This window comes from Choloepus didactylus, chromosome 4 (assembly GCF_015220235.1).
Source record: "Choloepus didactylus isolate mChoDid1 chromosome 4, mChoDid1.pri, whole genome shotgun sequence".
NCBI lineage: Eukaryota > Metazoa > Chordata > Mammalia > Pilosa > Megalonychidae > Choloepus > Choloepus didactylus.
In genome coordinates this window covers 95254025-95274299 of record NC_051310.1, presented here as the reverse complement: position 1 = coordinate 95274299, position 20275 = coordinate 95254025, and the positions used below count along the sequence as shown (strand labels likewise).

At 37.9% G+C, this 20275-nt stretch overlaps 1 protein-coding gene across 3 annotated transcripts in view; it reads left to right on the top strand.

The window, feature by feature from the left end:
• HDGFL3 (HDGF like 3) overlaps positions 1-20275 on the top strand; it is a 133988-nt gene that overhangs the window by 56034 nt on the left and 57679 nt on the right. For all 3 annotated transcript variants that reach the window (XR_005216377.1, XM_037833183.1, XM_037833184.1), the window contains exons 2-5: positions 1883-1959; positions 10415-10553; positions 10893-11051; positions 14455-14601. Coding sequence is in view for 2 of the 3 variants with exons in the window: in XM_037833183.1 (XP_037689111.1) it covers positions 1883-1959; positions 10415-10553; positions 10893-11051; positions 14455-14601 (522 nt within the window). In the remaining variant the exon portion in view is untranslated. The remainder of the gene's footprint in view (positions 1-1882; positions 1960-10414; positions 10554-10892; positions 11052-14454; positions 14602-20275) is intronic.

Below are 20275 nucleotides of genomic sequence, written 5' to 3'. Positions count from 1 at the left end.
TTATATTTTTATGTTTTATATTTTTCATATTCCCTTCCAATCCCTGTCTTTAAAAATATTTATATATAATTGTAATCACAGTGTACATAAAATGTTCATTTTTCCTTAACGTGTCATAAAATTCCATATTGACACATTGCTGAGTCATTGAAAATTTGTCGTTAGGAAAACAAAGATTAATTAAGAATCACTGTGGATCAGAAATTGTGCTACATAGTAGGCATCAAGTTTTGAATAAGATACGATTCCTACATTCAAGAAGTTCAAAGTATGGTGAAGGAAAATAAACTGAAAATTGGGTAGTACTAGGTAAAAAGTCTAACAGTAGAAACATACAGAATTCAGCAGTTAGAATCAAGCAGGGGAGGCTCTGCATGGGACAAAGTCTGGTAAGGCTTCACATAAGGGATGATTTTTAAAATGTAGGTCTTTGCACACAGCTGTGCCATGTGGCTGGAGCATATGGGGCAGGCAGGAACAGTGGGGGAAAGTTAGAAAGATGGCAGGCAACAGGAAATGGGCAGTGGAGGGCTTTATAAGCCACGTGGGAGAGAGTGGCCCTTTCTCCATGGGCTCTGATGGCTAATGGTAACAATAATAGCTACTTACCATTTATGATCACCTGGAATACGCCAAGGATTCTAAAGCATCCTTCATTTGATGATCACAGCACCCTATAATCACAATATCCTATTATTAGCCAGCTATAAGTGAAGAGATGAAAAAACTACAGTTGAGTGACTGGCCCAAGGTCACACAGCCATTGAGTAACAGGGTCAGGACTCGTATCCAAATCTGGTTACCAGAGAGTGACATGGCCAACAGAGGCTGATTTACCATGAAGCTAATGAAGTTTAAATTCCAGGGCCCCTCACTTGCTGGGCCCCTGTGGTGTTTGGAGTTGTGTTCTGGATGGATAGGGGAAGCTGGCTGGTAACCAGGAAGCTTTTCCGTTTAAGCGTTTCTAGAAACTTGCCTAAAGTCTCAGAAGAAAAGTGCTGGCAATTTGTTATGGTTTATTTTCTTATTCTAAATAAATATTAACTTTTGTGTTTGAAAAAAAAATATCTCTGAAAGATGAGAAATTTATTCATCAGAGAAGGCAACTTGAAAGAAAATATCATGCTTATTAAAAACTCCATATAGTTTTTTATTGCTGAATCATGGCATGATGAGAGAAATAACAGGAGTTTAAGCTGGTCAGGGACATATTTTGAATAAACTGATATAACATTCTAAGGAATGTGAACTTTATCCTATCAGAGGTTCTCAACCTTAGCTGTACATAAGAATTGGTAAATTTCAGAAAGGGCCAAAGCATCTTTATCTTTTAAAAGCTCCAGAGAAGCTATGCAAGTATTTGAAGCCAGGAAGTAACATAATCAAATCAAATCTGCATTTTGGAAGGTATCCTAGTTTATATAGATTGGATGAGAAGCTTGTAGTTGTTCTACCATAATTTGCTTAACTATTCTCCTATTGTGCAACATTTACATTTCTAGGGTTTTTAAAAATATATGTAAGACTGTATAATTAGCTATTGTTTTTAAAACAATTTTTTTTCATTTATCTTTTTTTATTGTTCTTTTGCATTATTTCACTAGAACACGTTCTCAAGAGTAATTCTTTTGGGTCAAAGGAAATGAGTATTTTTCACTCCTGACTATGTATTATAATCAATTTACGATATTACTCTCCATGTGATGAGCAAAATACAAACCTTGGAGTCATTTTATAGGTTTAAAAAAAAAGCTATTAGGGTCTTTTATCAGAGTAATTGCATTTTGAAATTAGCAATAAATTATCAACAATGTTTGTGTCATGTTTAGGCTATTTTACATTATTTAACTGAATGATTATTAACTAAATTTATCTTTAATAGATTGATGAACTCCCAGAAGGAGCCGTGAAGCCTCCAGCAAATAAGTATCCTATCTTCTTTTTTGGCACCCATGAAACGTAAGTCAACAAAACAACTTAAAGTTTCAACAACTCCAATTTAATTGTACTAGATTACGTTGTTTATGAAAGATCTATAACTTTTTATATATTGTTAAAATCAGTATAATCAATTATATAAGAGTAGTAAGCTTAATAATTAAGAAAAATGTAAAGATTTTCTATCATGGAAGTCTTTATGACTAAAAGCAAATCTTTGCTTTTGACTGTCATTTCTATTGCTATTTAAATGTTGGGCATTACCAGAAGTATTCTTCAGGACATTTTGAAGTCTTAGGGTAGTTCCCTTACCACTCTCAGTAATTTCTTTTATAGCTCTTATATATTTACTTTCTAGAGAAACTTCTTCCATTCATATTTCACAGAATGAAGTTATGTTTTCTCAGTATCTTTCAACTTGCTGAACCCTAAAGCAAACATGCCATCTTTTTAAGGTTTTCTAACTATGTTGGTTAGGGTACAGGCTAAACTGCTGTAATAAAGCAACCTGAAAATACAGTGTCTCAAATAATATAAAAGTCTGTTCTTTTGAAACAATCCAGAGGTAGGCAGGTAGTGGGTAGATCAGGGTGGGTAGACTACCCTGCTCTAGGGACCTAGGTTCCTTCTGTCTTATTGTCCTGCCATTCCTGGGCTGTTGCCCTTGTCTGCTTATTAAAAACCTGGCTCGGTAGCACATATCCATCTTCCAGCCAAAGGAATGGAGAAAGAGAAGAGATGAAGGGCACACAACTTCCTTTCAAGGAAATGACAAGGAAGTTGTACACCTCATTTCCATTTGCATTCCAGTGGCAAAAATGAGATATGGCTACATCTAGCTGTAAGGGAAGCTGGGAAACATAATCTCTGCTTAGGTAATTGTGGCCTGCTTAAAAAACATTGGGAGGAGTAATCCATTAACAAAAGAAGAAGAGAGATTAGAGGGGCAAGATGGCAGACTGGTGAGCTGTAAGTTTTAGTTACTCCTCCAGGAAAGTAGGTAAAAAGCCAGGAACTGCGTGGACTGGACACCACAGAGCAATCTGTCTTTGGGCATACTTCATACAACACTCATGAAAATGTCGAACTGCTGAGATCAGCGAAATCTGTAAGTTTTTGCGGCCAGGGGACCCGCGCCCCTCCCTGCCAGGCTCAGTCCCGTGGGAGGAGGGGCTGCCAGCTCCGGGAAGGAGAAGGGAGAACTGCAGTGGTAGCCCTTCTCGGAAACTCATTCTACTGATCCATACTCCAACCATAGATAGACTGAGACCAGACACCAGAGAATCTGAGAGCTGCCAGCCCAGCAGAGAGGAGACAGGCATAGAAAAAAAAAAATAACACGAAAAACTCCAAAATAAAAGCAGAGGATTTTTGGAGTTCTGGTGAACATAGAAAGGGGAAGGGCGGAGCTCAGGCCTTGAGGCGCATATGCAAATCCCGAAGAAAAGCTGATCTCTCTGCCCTGTGGACCTCTCCTTAATGGCCCTGGTTGCTTTGTCTATTAGCATTTCAATAACCCATTAGATCTCTGAGGAGGGCCCTTTTTTTTTTTTTTTTTTTAATCCTTTTTTCTTTTTCTAAAACAATTACTCTAAGAAGCCCAATACAGAAAGCTTCAAAGAATTGCAATTTGGGCAGGTCAAGTCAAGAGCAGAACTAAGAGAGCTCTGAGACAAAAGGCAATAATCCAGTGGCTGAGAAAATTCACTAAACACCACAACTTCCCAAGAAAAGGGGGGTGTCCGCTCACAGCCACCATCCTGGTGGACAGGAAACACTCCTGCCCATCGCCAGCCCCATAGCCCAGAGCTGCCCCAGACAACCCAGTGTGACGGAAGTGCTTCAAATAACAGGCACACACCACAAAACTGGGCGTGGACATTAGCCTTCCCTGCAACCTCAGCTGATTGTCCCAGAGCTGGGAAGGTGGAGCAGTGTGAATTAACAAAGCCCCATTCAGCCATCATTTGAGCAGACTGGGAGCCTCCCTACACAGCCCAGCAGCCCAGAACTGCCCTGGGGTGACGGCACTCACCTGTGACATAGCACAGTCATCCCTCAACAGAGGACCCGGGGTGCACAGCCTGGAAGAGGGGCCCACTTGCAAGTCTCAGGAGCCATACGCCAATACCATAGACTTGTGGGTCAGTGGCAGAGACAAACTGTGGCAGGACTGAACTGAAGGATTAGACTATTGCAGCAGCTTTAAAACTCTAGGATCATCAGGGAGATTTGATTGTTAGGGCCACCCCCCCTCCCCGACTGCCCAGAAACACGCCCCACATACAGGGCAGGCAACACCAACTACACACACAAGCTTGGTACACCAATTGGGCCCCACAGGATTCACTCCCCCACTCACCAAAAAGGCTAAGCAGGGGAGAACTGGCTTGTGGAGAACAGGTGGCTTGTGGACGCCACCTGCTGGTTAGTTAGAGAAAGTGTACTCCACAAAGCTGTAGATCTGATAAATTAGAGATAAGGACCTCAATAGGTCTACAAACCCTAAAAGAACCCTATCAAGTTCAGCAAATGCCACGAGGCCAAAAACAACAGAAAATTATAAAGCATATGAAAAAACCAGACGATATGGATAACCCAAGCCCAAGCATCCAAATCAAAACACCAGAAGAGACAAAGCACCTAGAGCAGCTACTCAAAGAACTAAAGATGAACAATGAGACCATAGTACGGGATATGAAGGAAATCAAGAAGACTCTAGAAGAGCATAAAGAAGACATTGCAAGACTAAATAAAAAAATGGATGATCTTATGGAAATTAAAGACTGTTGACCAAATTAAAAAGATTCTGGACACTCATAGTACAAGACTAGAGGAAGTTGAACAACGAATCAGTGACCTGGAAGATGATAGAATGGAAAATGAAAGCATAAAAGAAAGAATGGGGAAAAAAATTGAAAAAATCGAAATGGACCTCAGGGATATGATAGATAATATGAAACGTCCAAATATAAGACTCATTGGTGTCCCAGAAGGGGAAGAAAAGGGTAAAGGTCTAGGAAGAGTATTCAAAGAAATTGTTGGGGAAAACTTCCCAAATCTTCTAAACAACATAAATACACAAATCATAAATGCTCAGCGAACTCCAAATAGAATAAATCCAAATAAACCCACTCCGAGACATATACTGATCACACTGTCAAACACAGAAGAGAAGGAGCAAGTTCTGAAAGCAGCAAGAGAAAAGCAATTCACCACATACAAAGGAAACAGCATAAGACTAAGTAGTGACTACTCAGCAGCCACCATGGAGGCAAGAAGGCAGTGGCACGATATATTTAAAATTCTGAGTGAGAAAAATTTCCAGCCAAGAATACTTTATCCAGCAAAGCTCTCCTTCAAATTGGAGGGAGAGCTTAAATTTTTCACAGACAAACAAATGCTGAGAGAATTTGCTAACAAGAGACCTGCCCTACTGGAGATACTCAAGGGAGCCCTACAGACAGGGAAACAAAGAAAGGACAGAGAGACTTGGAGAAAGGTTCAGTACTAAAGAGATTCGGTATGGGTACAATAAAGGATATTAATAGAGAGAGGGAAAAATATGGCAAACATAAACCAAAGGATAAGATGGCCGATTCAAGAAATGCCTTCACGGTTTTAATGTTGAATGTAAATGGATTAAACTCCCCAATTAAAAGATATAGATTCACAGAATGGATCAAAAAAAATGAACCATCAATATGTTGCATACAAGAGACTCATCTTAGACACAGGGACACAAAGAAACTGAAAGTGAAAGGATGGAAAAAAATATTTCATGCAAGCTACAGCCAAAAGAAAGCAGGTGTAGCAATATTAATCTCAGATAAAATAGACTTCAAATGCAGGGATGTTTTGAGAGACAAAGAAGGCCACTACATACTAATAAAAGGGGCAATTCAGCAAGAAGAAATAACAATCGTAAATGTCTATGCACCCAACCAAGGTGCCACAAAATACATGAGAGAAACACTGGCAAAACTAAAGGAAGCAATTGATGTTTCCACAATAATTGTGGAGACTTCAACACATCACTCTCTCCTATAGATAGATCAACCAGACAGAAGACCAATAAGGAAATTGAAAACCTAAACAATCTGATAAATGAATTAGATTTAACAGACATATACAGGACATTACATCCCAAATCACCAGGATACACATACTTTTCTAGTGCTCATGGAACTTTCTCCAGAATAGATCATATGCTGGGACATAAAACAAGCCTCAATAAATTTAAAAAGATTGACCACAATGGAATACAATTAGAAGTCAATAACCATCAGAGACTTAGAAAATTCACAAATACCTGGAGGTTAAACAACACACTCCTAAACAATCAGTGGGTTAAAGAAGAAATAGCAAGAAAAATTGCTAAATATATAGAGACGAATGAAAATGAGAACACAACATACCAAAACCTATGGGATGCAGCAAAAGAAGAAGAGAGTGGATAATAGGAGCACAGTTGGCACCTTCTGACACATTGAGCATCTATGTGGTTACTTACAAAAAAGGAAAAAGATGGAATAGCAATTGCGAATGTGGGGAAAAGCTAAAAACTATCACAAAATCTTAGCAGTCTCCAAATTCAGGGTTCTCCCTTAGGTTCATTTGAATGTTAGTAGAGCTAGGCTTGAACTTTTTCTTAGCTTAATGTCTCTGCCCCTCTGACTTCTTCCTCATTCTTATCTTGAAAGAGTGTTAGCCAGGAGAGGGCCCTCAAGACATTTATTTCATGTCCTCACATGAGAAATAGTTGTGTTTCTTTCAGGCAGTTAATTTTTGGGCTTTTTCTAATAATCTCACAGCTACTGTGAATTATGCAGCTGACCACATTTTTCTCAGAGAGGTTGCTAGAAAGCTAAGAATGAAATGGTTTACCTTTAATAAGTGCATAGGGCCTTGTGATATGTATTTTTGTATTTGCCTCATTCTTGCCTCCATTTTATGTCTGTGCCATTGTTTTGCTTCTTCTGTAGGACCTATTTCCAAGTGATTTGGTTGTATTTATGGGACAAGGCAGGATTTAATAAGAAAAGCCATCACCTTTCCACTAAATATACTCAAGTCAACCATTTACGGACATCATGGGGTTGCTTTCATTCACTTAGTAAACACTTATTTTCTAGGCATTCTTTAAGGCCCTGGAAATAAAAGCTACCCTTAAAGAACGTGCCATCTGGTATATTGCTGGTGAATGTAAAGAAGTCATTCCAGGGAGTGAAAAGTCTCACAGAGCTGTCTTTTAACATCGTTAATATAAGTGAGCAGCATCATTCCAAGGCTCAATTCAGTAAAAGCATTTCTACCAAGGACCAATATAATACTGTCCATATGTGAGTTTTTTGCCAATTTGACCATCTAAGTATAATTTAAAATATCTGGAGAATAAATGAACTTTAAACAATTTGTCATAAACATTGTTTCAGCTGAATTTTTCCTAGGTATTGGGTTCCCTGAATTTGAGATTATATGCTCTGGCAAGTATCTAATATTCAAGCTCTCTGAAGACAGAAATCATGTCAGTGTTGCTTACCCCTATTTACACAGTACCAGCACAGTGTCTGGGTACTCCATTTTAGGTGTTTTAAAAATATCTGTTAAATGAATTAAAATTAATTACATGAAATAAATGAAGAAAAGAAACCCAAAGATATATGAAAAGTGAGGAACTTAACAAGAAAGTTGTATTAGCTCTGCATGCAGGTCAGCCAGAGGAAAATCCCCAGGTGGGGCCAGGACTCTCCTCAGAACATGGCTTTGAATCTATTCTAATGCTCAGACAGGTAGGTGACTAGAGCCCCATGTTCTGCTCCACGTAACATTACTCCAGTAATTCTAGTCTGGATGATTTTCAAGGGACCCTTGGCCAGGGGAAAAAACTGTCCTTAGAGCATGTAACTTTGAACAATTTTATTTTCTGCCCTACTCTTTAGATTTGTGAAACATATAACAAAGTAAGCAGTTGAGAGGGGATTTGATTTATGGAATTATCTATAATCCAGAAAACAACAGGGTTGTCTATCAAAAAATAAGGTCCTGTTTTAGAATAGTTCATTAATGTCTCTGTTTCTGTCAATAGCTAACATGGCCAGTTGTCACTTAAAGCCATTCCTAGGGAATGATAGTGAAAGCCTATTATTTATTCATAAAAGAATGCTTTCTGATCTCTGTAGCAAGAGGACATGTATCTCACAAATCCAGAAGTGGTTGAGGAACAAGATAAAAAATAAAGAAGGGCAGAAACTGTTAACTCTCTCATCAAAAAAGAATAATCATTAACCCTGATTCTTTGACCATCATTAAAATACAAGCTCTGGTTAGTGTCAGTAGCTGTTGGTCTCTGTGGACCTCAGGCAGCTTACATAATCCATTCCTATGCATAGAGTCAAAAGCTGGGGAAAGCTCAAAACCTAGAATCTAATATTATTCATGACAGATTTCTCTAAGGTGAAAGAGCCATGCCCAAAGTCCATAATCTTTCTCATGTACAATTTGTCAAGCAAGACATTTACGTGCTTTTAGACTAATATATTCAGTAATCTCATAAATTATTTCTGGTTGCAGTGAGATGGAATCATACTAACTAATAAATTAAAGACGAATAAATAGAGAAAGTTTGCTGATTTTTAAACAGCTCTGGGGTCAGAGAGTGTCCCCAGGTATTTTTATCTATTTGAAGTTTTTGATCAACTGGCCAGTGTTAAGAGACGCTACTGAAATCCAGTCAGAAAATGAATTTACAAAGATCAACAGTAAACTGTTAACCTATAGTCTCAAAGCTTTAACTATCAGCTCTTAGCTGATAATCTCCAAATTTATATCTCTAGCTCAGACCTTTCCTCTGAACTCTAGAATCATCTCTCCAACTGCCTACTTAGCATTTCTATTTGGATATCTGAGATTTAGAACTTTATGCATCCAAAACTGAGCTCTTGCCCATCCTTTCAAAAATCTTTCCATCTCAGTAAATCCACCCTTTCTCTCACATGCCATTTCCAGCCCATCAGCAAATTATTTTGGCTCTTCCTTGAGAGTGATTTTATAACCCAACCACTTCTCAACAACTGCACTGCTTGACCCTGGTCCAAGTCATCGTTATTACTTCAGTAGCCTTCTAATTAGTCTCCCTGCTTCCATCCTAGTGCCCAACCCTTCAGTCTGTTTGCAGCACAGCAGCCAAAGTGTTCCTCTTAAATTTGTCACGTCTCAAAACCTCTATTGGCACCCTCTCTCACTCAGAGCCCTTAGAGTAGCCTCTTAGACTTTCCATATCTGTTCCTTCACCCTTTTACTTCTAACTCATACTGCTCTTTCCTTCCCTCATTTTACTCTAGCCACACTGACGTCTCCTGTTTCTCAAACACACTAGGCATGTTCCCACCTCAGTGCCTTTGCACTTCCTTCAACCTGCTCTTCTCTTCCTCAGATCAGTGCATGGCTTGCTCCTTCAGTCCTTTAATTCTGTACTTGGTTGTTTCCTTCTCAGTAAAGCCTTCCCTGATCTGTATATCTAAATTGTAAAATCTACCCCTACTCCTTCCCAACTCCCTTCCTTGCCTTTTTCCGTTTGGCACACATACTGTGTATTTATTTGTCTTTTTATTGTCCGAACCCCCACCCCCACCACTAGAATTGCTCCATAATGGCAAAGGTGTTTATCTTTTCCTTTTCCCTGAAGAATTCTCGGCATCTCTTGAATAGTGCCTGAAACATAATAGATGTTTAATTAATATTTGTTGAATGGATTAATAAATGAATCTTAGTTTATAATGTGTGCTTCATTAGTGTTAGCCAGATTGTGGATCTTCACAGTCTCATTCACCGGGTTAATATCTTAGGTAAGTATGCTGAAGATTCAGGCTTGAATGCCCGGATCTGTTAGCTGGCCCCAGGATTTATTCTAATTCATTTTTTTCCGTAACTGATTAATTTAGGATTAGGTTTAAAGTGGATAAGATTCTGTCTACCTTGCCACTTATGATTGCTTTTGCTTAGTGCCTTAAAAAACACTAATAAGATTTTTTTATTTATAGAAATATTAGTGAGTAAATATTGTAATGTGTTCATATCATTACTGTGAATCTCACAAAACTCCTTTCTAATCCTATGGTACATTAGCATGGCTAAGTCTTAGTTTAAGTTGATGATTAAAGTGATCAGAGTAGACTTCTTTAATGCTACCTGTATAAAAAAAATAAATTTTAAAGCAAAGAAGAAATCGTTAATTTAAAAGTGAAAATCAGAGCACCATCCAGGGTTGCTGATTTGTATGCTCAGCTCTCCATTTTTTCTGCCTGGAAATATGTGTCTAAAACATCTCATGATATGTGCCTAACTCAAGTATGTTTATATATACTTTAGATTTGTTTACTGAAGTATGCTATGATACCTTAGTTGATATTGATATTAAAAATATCTTACATTTGAAGACCATAGTGTCAATTCTATTTATAATATATCTCTGCAGTGCATTTCTAGGTCCCAAAGACCTTTTCCCATATAAGGAATACAAAGACAAATTTGGAAAGTCAAACAAACGGAAAGGATTTAATGAAGGATTGTGGGAAATAGAAAATAACCCAGGAGTAAAGTTTACTGGATACCAGGTAATGGTTTACATCATTGTCACTCGCTATATCTCATTTCTTTGGGTTTAACTCTTTTTTGGACCTTTCTTATACGTCCTTTTTACCAGTGGTTACTTTCCATCCATTTGCAGTAAGAATTCTTTTTGGATCCAGTAGTGTTTTGGATTAAATGTAGCTATGTTAACCAGGCTTTAAGTCAAGTGGTCACTGGAAAAGTGAGGTGGTCAGCCCTTTATTTTGAAAATCTTTTAAAAATAAGCTGAACTCTTCCAAATTAAAATAGAGCAATTCTTTTCACAGTCTATGTTCTTTGGGGCATTTCTAAAAAACCTAATTAGGTAATATTTTATTTCTAAGGCAATTCAGCAACAGAGTTCTTCAGAAACTGAGGGAGAAGGCGGCAATACTGCAGATGCAAGCAGTGAGGAAGAAGGTGATAGAGTAGAAGAAGATGGAAAAGGCAAAAGAAAGAATGAAAAAGCAGGCTCAAAACGGAAAAAATCGTACACTTCCAAGGTTACTGAGAAACTTTTTCCATTGTTGTTACTGTTACATGCATGTTCATTAAAAATTTGGGGGATATTTTTAATTCATTTATTGAGTACCTATGTATACTAGATTCTGTGGAGCCCTCTGCCTTTAAAGGTAATAATATAGCAGAGGAGAATAAGACAAGTAGCCTTAGATGTGAGAGCAATCTGGCTTTTGACTGTTCAGGGCTGATTTAACTGCACGTTCAGTCAGAACAAACCACCTTCTCAGTTGGAGGAGGACTGATTAAATCAAGGATATAGGAATAGCTGTGCCTCCTACAATAATCTCCAGATGAGTTCTGAAGAATTTAGGAGAACAGGAGTCTCCCTGTGATTCAGGACTGTCCATGTAATATATGTGTATAAATACACATACAGTCTTTTACTTGTCCTTCTGCTTCAAAGAATGTATATTGGTTCTTTATTCATTCAGCTGTTATATTTCCTGATCACCTATCCTATGCCAGATGCTGTACTGGGTATAGAATGATACAAAAGCCACATATCCACACTAGTAAAATGCCTAAGCTACCTGAGGTAGCTTAGTTAATTTAGGGTAGCACAACATAATATATAGAAGCTCAGCAGGCAATCATAAACTAAATAAAATCAATTCAAGTGGGTCTTCAAGTATAGTCCATAATGCTAAAAGAAATTCAGCCTAAAAGTAACTGCAATAAAAGCTACAGTCTGACAGGGAAAATTCTAAATATTTTTGTTGTCATTTGTAAACTTGATCCCCATCCAAGGCAAATACCACGTTTTTCATTAGATGCACTGGAAGTAATACTACATTCATGCAGTATTACTGGTATGCAACTGGGTAGACTTTATTGACTGTCAAAATAAAATGTTGATAATCTGATAAATTCTTGTTTTTTTAAGGGGTTTCCTAAGTATATCAGCCTTGCACTAAATACCAGAATCTAAATGGAAGTAATTTATACAAGTATTCAATCATGTGACAGACCAGTTATAGTGAAACTTGTACCAATCCTTGGTCTTCAAGGATCCATTTATATTGCTTTCAGTTTCTAAAAGGTGAACAATTTTCACAATCTCGTAGCTTTTTTCAATTGCATTTCTGAATTATTATATGAAAAACCTAGACTTTCAGTTTGCAATCTAAGATCATGTCAATCCTCTGTTGAAACCCATCAATCAATTACTGTTATATTTGGAATAAAATCCAAACTCCTTAATATGGCCTGTAAGTCTGCATGACCTGGCCGTTGCCTGCCCCTCCACCCCTTGGCATGCCAGTCTCACACTTGCTCATGATTCTGCAGCCACACCTGCCTTCTTTCAGTTCAGGAACATGCCATACTCTTCCCTGTCTCAGATCTCTTCTGCTACATTCCTTTCCCTCTGCTGCATGTACGGCTGGCTCTTCCTCCCATACCCCTTTCAGTTCTCAGCACAAACTTCACCTTTTCAGAAAAGCCTGGCCATCCTATCTACAGTAGGTCCCCCTGCTCTGTCATTCCATGCTCCTATTCATTTCCTTATAGACCTTTTCACAATTTATTTATTATTTGCCTGTCTACTTTTTTACTGTGTGTCCCACCCCTCCACTGTACTGTAAGTTACATGAGGACAGAGATGGAATTGGATTTGCCTACCATTACCTCTTTAGCAGTAAAGGTATGGATGATTCATATTTGAACCATAACAGATACTGGAAAATTACAAGTCAAAAATACTTTATATGCAAATTATTTACTGTATACAGTATGGCTAATTAGAGAAACTTACCACAAACTAAACTGATAATGATGATACCAAATCACCTTAGTTAAAAAAACAAAGATAACGACTGGAAACAAAACCAATTGAAGAGCACACTGATGAAAGAGATGAAGGGTCCTTCCCCAAAATTACAGGCGTTCCAGTGATCTGAATATGCACAGTACAAGCTTTGTAAGGTTACCAAATATAGATTGGCAGCCAGATTTCTTTGTAGAGTACTGAATTTGACTCTTGAGTAAAACTATAGTAATGCCCTAATTCTAGTCTAAGTAAACCAAATTCTCATATTCTAACTTATAAAATCACTTAGAAGGTTACTCATAAATATCCTTTACTAGCATTATAAATTTTAGGGAGTTGTGCATTATGATCTATAAGAACTACAGGTTGAGGACTATTATTTGAAAATCACAGTATAAAACAATTACTACATTTCAAAAATTATACTGTATTTACTAGAAGAACAAAAAATATTTCACTCTTTGTTGTCATACTTGATCTTATCTAACTGTAGACATTCCACATTAGATTATTAAATCCCTGGCTTCCCTTTGTGAAAAAAAAAATGTTAAAAAGACCTCACTCAAAGCTGACATTTTGGACTTGGTTGATAGTTTCATTTAAGTGAAATAGAAACAATGGGTTATATAGCCCATTATTACATGGCTAGAAGATATTTTTCTTAGAAAGCTGTATTTCAAATTGAGGAAGCTCCAATTTTCTCTTTCAGTTCTTGAAGACCAAAAGTGATTTGACTAAATCCGTTTTGCCTTAGCTTTTATTTGCCACATGCTTAAAGATTCTTAAAATACTCAAAGAGGAATTATTAGCAAATGCTGTATTTTATTTTCTTCAAGGTAAATAATTGGGGCCAGCTTTGTATTATTTTAATAGTACTTTGCTAAGCAACTTCTTGCTGCAAGCTATAATTGTATTTTCCTCTTCTTCTAGAGTTCATCTTGATTTAAAATACAAGATTATAAGAAAACATGGTGTGTTTACCAGCAAAGACTTAAGAAAACTATACATAATTAGAAAGATTAAAGTTATTTTGTATCACACGGTGATGTAAAAGTTTTGTCCAGATAATTCCATGTACCTCATTAACCAAGCAGCTTCTACAGGTGTCCCTGTATATTATATATTTTATAATATAAAATCTGCATATGATTTTATAAAATCTTCACCTCCCTGGACCTCAATTTCTACTACTGTAAATGATAGGGGAGGACAAGATGACCTTTAGAGTGATTTCCAGCTGTGTAAAATTTGATATGATTTCACTTACAGACAGATTACCATCCTAAGGTAGCCATTCACTATATTTATTCATTAACGGTATTCTGGTACAGGAATCTTTCTTTTCTGCTTTTAGTGTCACACTGCTAGAAAGCACTAAGAGGTTGTCTAGTCCACCTCCACCTCCTTTCCAGATGATTAAACTGAGGCCTGATGAGATGAAATGACTTGTTCAAGATCATCTAGCTTAGCTTTGGCACCCTGCATGTTGTATCTGTAGAAACTGTATCAAGTCACAAAGACTAGATGCAGGTCACCTACTTCTGGATCTCTTACTTACACTTGTGCACTTGGATTTCTACTTTTAACTATAATTTTTAACTGGTCCAAACATTTAGAAATCCTCTAAACAGTTCCGGAAATCTCCAGGAGATGAAGATGACAAGGATTGCAAAGAAGAAGAAAACAAAAGCAGCTCTGAGGGTGGAGATGCTGGTAATGACACAAGAAACACAGCTTCAGACTTGCAGAAAACTAGTGAAGGGGTAAGGATATGCGTCTACTATTCTCTTACCATCCATTAACTTAGAAAACATTTTGCTTCAGAATCAGGATCCATATCTCAACATTAGTAAATATCATATTAGTTAATGGAGAAATATTCTCAGCCTGTTATATACATCCACTCACAGCTCCTAAACAAGTTATTGGGTGCTTAGAGTATGAGAACAAAAGACAGCCAAGTGGGAAATGCACCTCCCTGCCAATTTGGAACTGTCTGAACATGTTTGTTCTTTCTTAAACTAACTTCAACTTCAGAGTCTTTTTAAGGTGTAAATTTTAAAATAAATGCCACCTTGAAATTTGATATAGTATTTATTTTATTACAAAACCAGTGGCATGTTCAAAATAAGGTATTACTGCTGCTTTTTTCCTAGAAGCAGAATGTAATTTGAACTACACATGGAGACTTTAAATATTTAAATAGTATTTAAATATTGTTATTTATAGTAGCCATGGACACAGCTTTGTCCACTTTGATTCTTAACTTTTACTAACGTCTGTTAACTTCAAAGTCACAGGCAACTGCACCTTTGTAAAAGTGTTACTGAAGGAAAGTTTTGCCCCTGGGAATGTCTATGGGTCTTTTCTCTCTGAAGATCATTTAGAGTGGCAAATCATTTTTAAAAACTAATTCATGAATTGTTTTGATGCTATTCTTCTATTAAATTCTGGTTTCAGCTGAATTCTTGCCTATTTATGTCAGTCCTTTTTACCTCCCAACTCTCTCCTCCTTCAACGCTTTATCCATAATCATTCCCTAAGGGATTAGGATTCTGATTGTCTTATTCTTCTCACCCAGCTCCGCCTTACTCTATCCTCTGCCCATCTTCCTTCTTCTGATCTCTCTTCTAATAAATAGTCCTCTATTTTTTCCTGCAGTCCTCCCAGCGGTATATACCTGCCAGCATTCGCTGAGGGCTTGAGCACCTGTCTCACTTGATTTTCCTTTTATTCTACTTGTTACCTTCATCCCAGGTAGCTTCAGTATACATATAGCAAAAACTCCTGCAGCTTTTCTTTCCCTTACTACCAAATTTATTTCTAGCTGCATTTCCTGTGACAGAGGAAAAGGTGTTCTGCATCCTTACTACTCAGAGTGCGGTCTCTGGATAAGCAGCATCAATATCTCCTGGGAGTTTGTTAGAAATGCAGACTCTCAGACCCAACTCCAGACCCACTGAATCAGAAGCTGCATTTTAACTAAACCCCCAGGTGATTCATATGCACATGAAGGTGTAAAATGGACTGTTCTACACCTTTCTATTGCCAGTGTCCAGGATATCGTCCCCTCTTACTTTCTTTGAGGTCACACCCAGCCAGTTGCCCCTTTCTCACCTATACCTTTATGTTCTTTTCCACCATCTCCTTCTTCTCTGCCTATAGAGAGTCTCAGGTCTCCCTTAAGCCTTATAGATTTCTCTCTTCAACTATATAGCCTATTCTTCACCCTTTTTTTCACCTCAGACTTCTTAAAAGAACTCTCTCCCAGTCTCCATTCTCTCACCCACTATTAATGCCTTAACCCATTGCTCTCTTACTTCTTCTTTGGGCATTTCATTGAAACTGCTCTTCTAAAAGCCCCTGGTGATCCTCTCATTACCAAATCCAATATGCCCATTAGTCTTCCTTTTACCTGACCTTTGCAGCACTTTGTAACATTAGCCACTTTCTTCTCCTGACTTTGCCTCCAGGTCAGCTCTCTCTTCTGTTTCTTCTCCCTGTTCCTCTGTATCTCTTTCTAGAGCTCCTAGTCTATCTGTCTTGATGCTTTTCTGCTCCCACTGTGAAAGCTTCTCCTGTGTCCATCCATCCACTCACATGGTTTCAGCTATTATATATTACTAATGACTTCCCACTCTGAATCTCCTGCATTCTAGATTCTTTTTCTACCTGCCAATGAAACCATTTCTACTTCAACATCTTGAAAGCACCTCAGAAAATAGTAGATGCTATAGTAATAGCAACAGCAGCAGAATCATATTATTAGTGACTAACATTTTTACTGTGTGCCACATACTGTGCTAAATACTGTACATCTCATTTCATCTTCACACAAAACCCTAGGTGGTGGGTACATGTATTGTCTCCATTTTTTAGCCAAGGAAACTAAAGCTTTAAGAATTGATTTGCCTAGGATCACACAGCTGGTAAGAGCCAATGAGGGTAGCAAGAGCTTGAGCTCCTTTCATTTTAAACCTGTTTTTAATAATGTGTTTCTTGAATATTAAAGAATATGTATATAATATGTGTTATAAAACATAATATAATAATGAACATCAGTGAACCTGTCATTCAACCCAAAAATTAGAACATGACAATAGCACCTATTTACATGTTCTTCCCTTGTCCCATCTTCTTCCCACCCAAAGATGACCACTATCCTGAATGTTGTGTTTATTATTTCTTTTCATTTTAAAAATTTTAGCCCATACCTAACACATAGATATATACCTAAACAATATAGTTTGTTTAGTTGTCCTTTTTTTAAATTTTTTATGTTAAAATAATTGTACTGTATCTTTGATAGTAACTATCCTTTATTCTCTTGTGGATTATAGTTGACTAATTTTGCTTGTTTTTGAACTTCTTAAACACTGGTGACATTTACTTACCGTAGGCTTCCAGGATTCTTCCTTGTGGTTATGTGTGCCAGTAGTTTATTCATTTTGCGTTGCTGTATAATATTCAATTTTATGAGTATACCACAATTGATTGATCCAGTCTTCTTTTGATGAGCATTTGGGTTGTTTCCAGCTTTTTGCAATTATGAATCGTTGCTATGAACATTCTCATACATGTCTCTTAGTGCACATGAGCAAGAGTTTCTTTAGCGGAGATAACTAGGATGGGGAATGCTGTCATGAGTTAACAGTTTTCACTTTACAGGATAATGCCAAATTATTTTCCTAAGTAGTTGGGCCAGTTTATATTCCCATCAGGAGTACATAGGAGTTCCCCGTGACCCTCTCAGCGTTGTCAGACTTTTTAGTTTTGTCAAAATAGTGGGTGTAAAATGATATTTCATTTCAGTCTTAATTTGCATTTCTCTGATTAATAATGCGATTGAGCTGTTTTTTACATGTATATTAACCATCCATGTTTCCTTTTATGTGCAGTGTTTGTTTGGGGGGTTTTGCCCATTTTCTTATTGGGTTGTTTTAGGGTTTTTTTGTTTTTTGTTTTTTGTTTTTTTTTATATAGGGCTTCTCTGCATATTCTGGATTCTGACTAACATGATGGTCATATGTGTTTCAGATATCTTCTCCAAGTTAGTGGTTTGTCGCTTCATTTTCTTTATGATACATTTTGGTGAATAGAAGTTCTTAAGTAATTTGGAGTCAAATGTAGCAAAGTTCTTTTTATGGTTAGCATTTTTCTGTCTTGTTTAAGAAATCTGTTCCTTTCCTAAGGTCAGAAAGATATTCTCCATATTCCCTTTTAAAGTTTTGTTTTAAACATTTTAGCGTTTATACACCTGGAATTGATTTTTGTGTATGGTATGAGGTGTAGGATCCCAGTGCATTTTCACCCATGGCATAAAGATTTGAACCAGCACCGTTTATTGAGTAGTTACTCCTTTTCTTTCTGTTATGCAGTGTCATCTGTCATATATCCATGGGTCTCTTTCTGGGTTCCTTGTTCTGTTCCTTTGGTCATTACTGCACTTTCTTAATTATGGTAGCTTTGTAATGAGTCCTGATATCTGGTATTACCAGTAACCTAATCTTACACTTCTTTTCAAATATTTAATATCATGCGGGATAAAAGATCAAACGTTATTTTTTCTTAGTGGGAGAATTTATAACACATTTGCTGGTGAGAATGATCCAAGTGAGAGGCACAAAATAATAATGTAAGAAAGAATAGCTGAAGCAGTGACTTGCACAAGGCAAGAAGGGATAGGCTCTAATGCACATCTGGAGGGCTTGGCCTGAGTTCATCCACTGAACCAAGAGGGAAGGCAGGGTATTTGGGCAAGATAAGTTGAGTGGGAAGTTACAGTGAGAACTTAAAAAAGTTCTTATCTGATTGCTTCTGTTTCCTTAGGAGGCAAGGTCAACAGTTGAGAGTGAGAACAGGAAGAAGTGTTGGAAGCTTTGGATAGAGGAGAAGGTATAAAACAGTCACTTAAAATAATAGAAGAGTGAATGGACTTGGGAAATGAAGTAAAATTGCCAGGCAGCAGTAAGGGCCCAATTGAGGTTAGTGGTTATGAATTTAAAGTGAGAGCAGTTGGGATGGCTGTGTGTTTTCCTCCAGGCATATTAAATTGTGTAGTCACAGAGAGGGCAGAGAATTGAATTTAAGTAGAATTGGATTTTTGCCCAGAGAGTACAGTAAAGGAGGTTAGAGGCAAGGGAGTTGACAGGTGTGCAAGGGAGTGATTATAACAGACCATGGAATACAAATTATGTAGTGGGGAAGGAAGGACATGAGGAAGAGTTAGGATCAACAGATTGTGAGGATCATTGGGGGTAGAGTAGTAGAAAGAAAGAGTAAGCTGGAAAGATAGGTGGTGACAGAAGGGTACTGAGATTCAAAGCTAAGAGGTTTGGGGAAGAGGTGTAGGGGAGAGGAAGAGCTTAGAATTAGTAGTGAAGAGCAAGAAGGACACTTTCCCCACCTACAGGACCAGTGGTACAAACACTTTGGGAGAGAATAGAGCCACCATTTGAGAGAGTTGTAGGGGAAGAAGCACTGTCCTCAGGGGAAAAACAAGTTAGGAATGCTCTGGAACCTATCTTGTGGTGACTGAAGTAAGCAAGAATAAAGAACATACGGATAAAACCCTGATGGTCTCAAGGCAGAATTGTGGTGGTGAGGTTATGAGTATTGATAGGGGAAGGAGAGAAGAGGTTATTACAAGGAACCTACAGGGTTCTGGGCTCCCTCCTTACTCCCAGAGGCTCTCTACCTCCTCACTCCTGCCACTGGAAGCATGAGGCAAGAAGGGACAGGCTCTCTTATCCAGAAACTTGAAGGTCCCCTTCTTGATTCCCATGGATGGAGATGTGGGGGTTACTTACATCTATGGCTTAGACATGCTGTATTAGTTATCTTTGCCAAGTAACAAATTGCCCCCAAAACTTAGTGGCTTAACACAGCATTTATTATCTCACAGTTTCTATCGATCAGGAATCTGGGCAGGTACGTGGATTGAGTCCCCTGACTCTGGATCTCTTGCAAAGCTGCTCTCAAGGTTTCAGCAGGAACTCAAATCATCTTAAGGCTCAACTCAGGTGGATCTTCTTCCAAGTTCACTCAAGTAGTTGCTGATAGATTCATTTCCTCAGTTGTTGGACTGAAGGCCTCAGTTCTTCATGAGTTGTTAGCCAGAGGCCTCTCTCGGTGCTTTGCCACATCGACCTCTCCATAAAGCAGCTCACAATACGACAACTGGCTTAGTCAGAGCAAGTGAGAGAGGATCAGCAAGAGAGAGTGCCAGCAAGACAGAAGTCAGTCTTTTGTAACGTAGTCTCAGAAGTGACATCCATCACTTTTACCTCATTCTCTTCTTTAGAAGAGGGGATTACATAAGGTGTGAATACTAGGAGACAGGGATCATTGGGAGCCATGTCAGAAGGCTGCCCATCCTTTAATAATCCACTAATTTAAGGGGATTAGAACTGGCTTAGACCAGTTAGGTTCCATCCA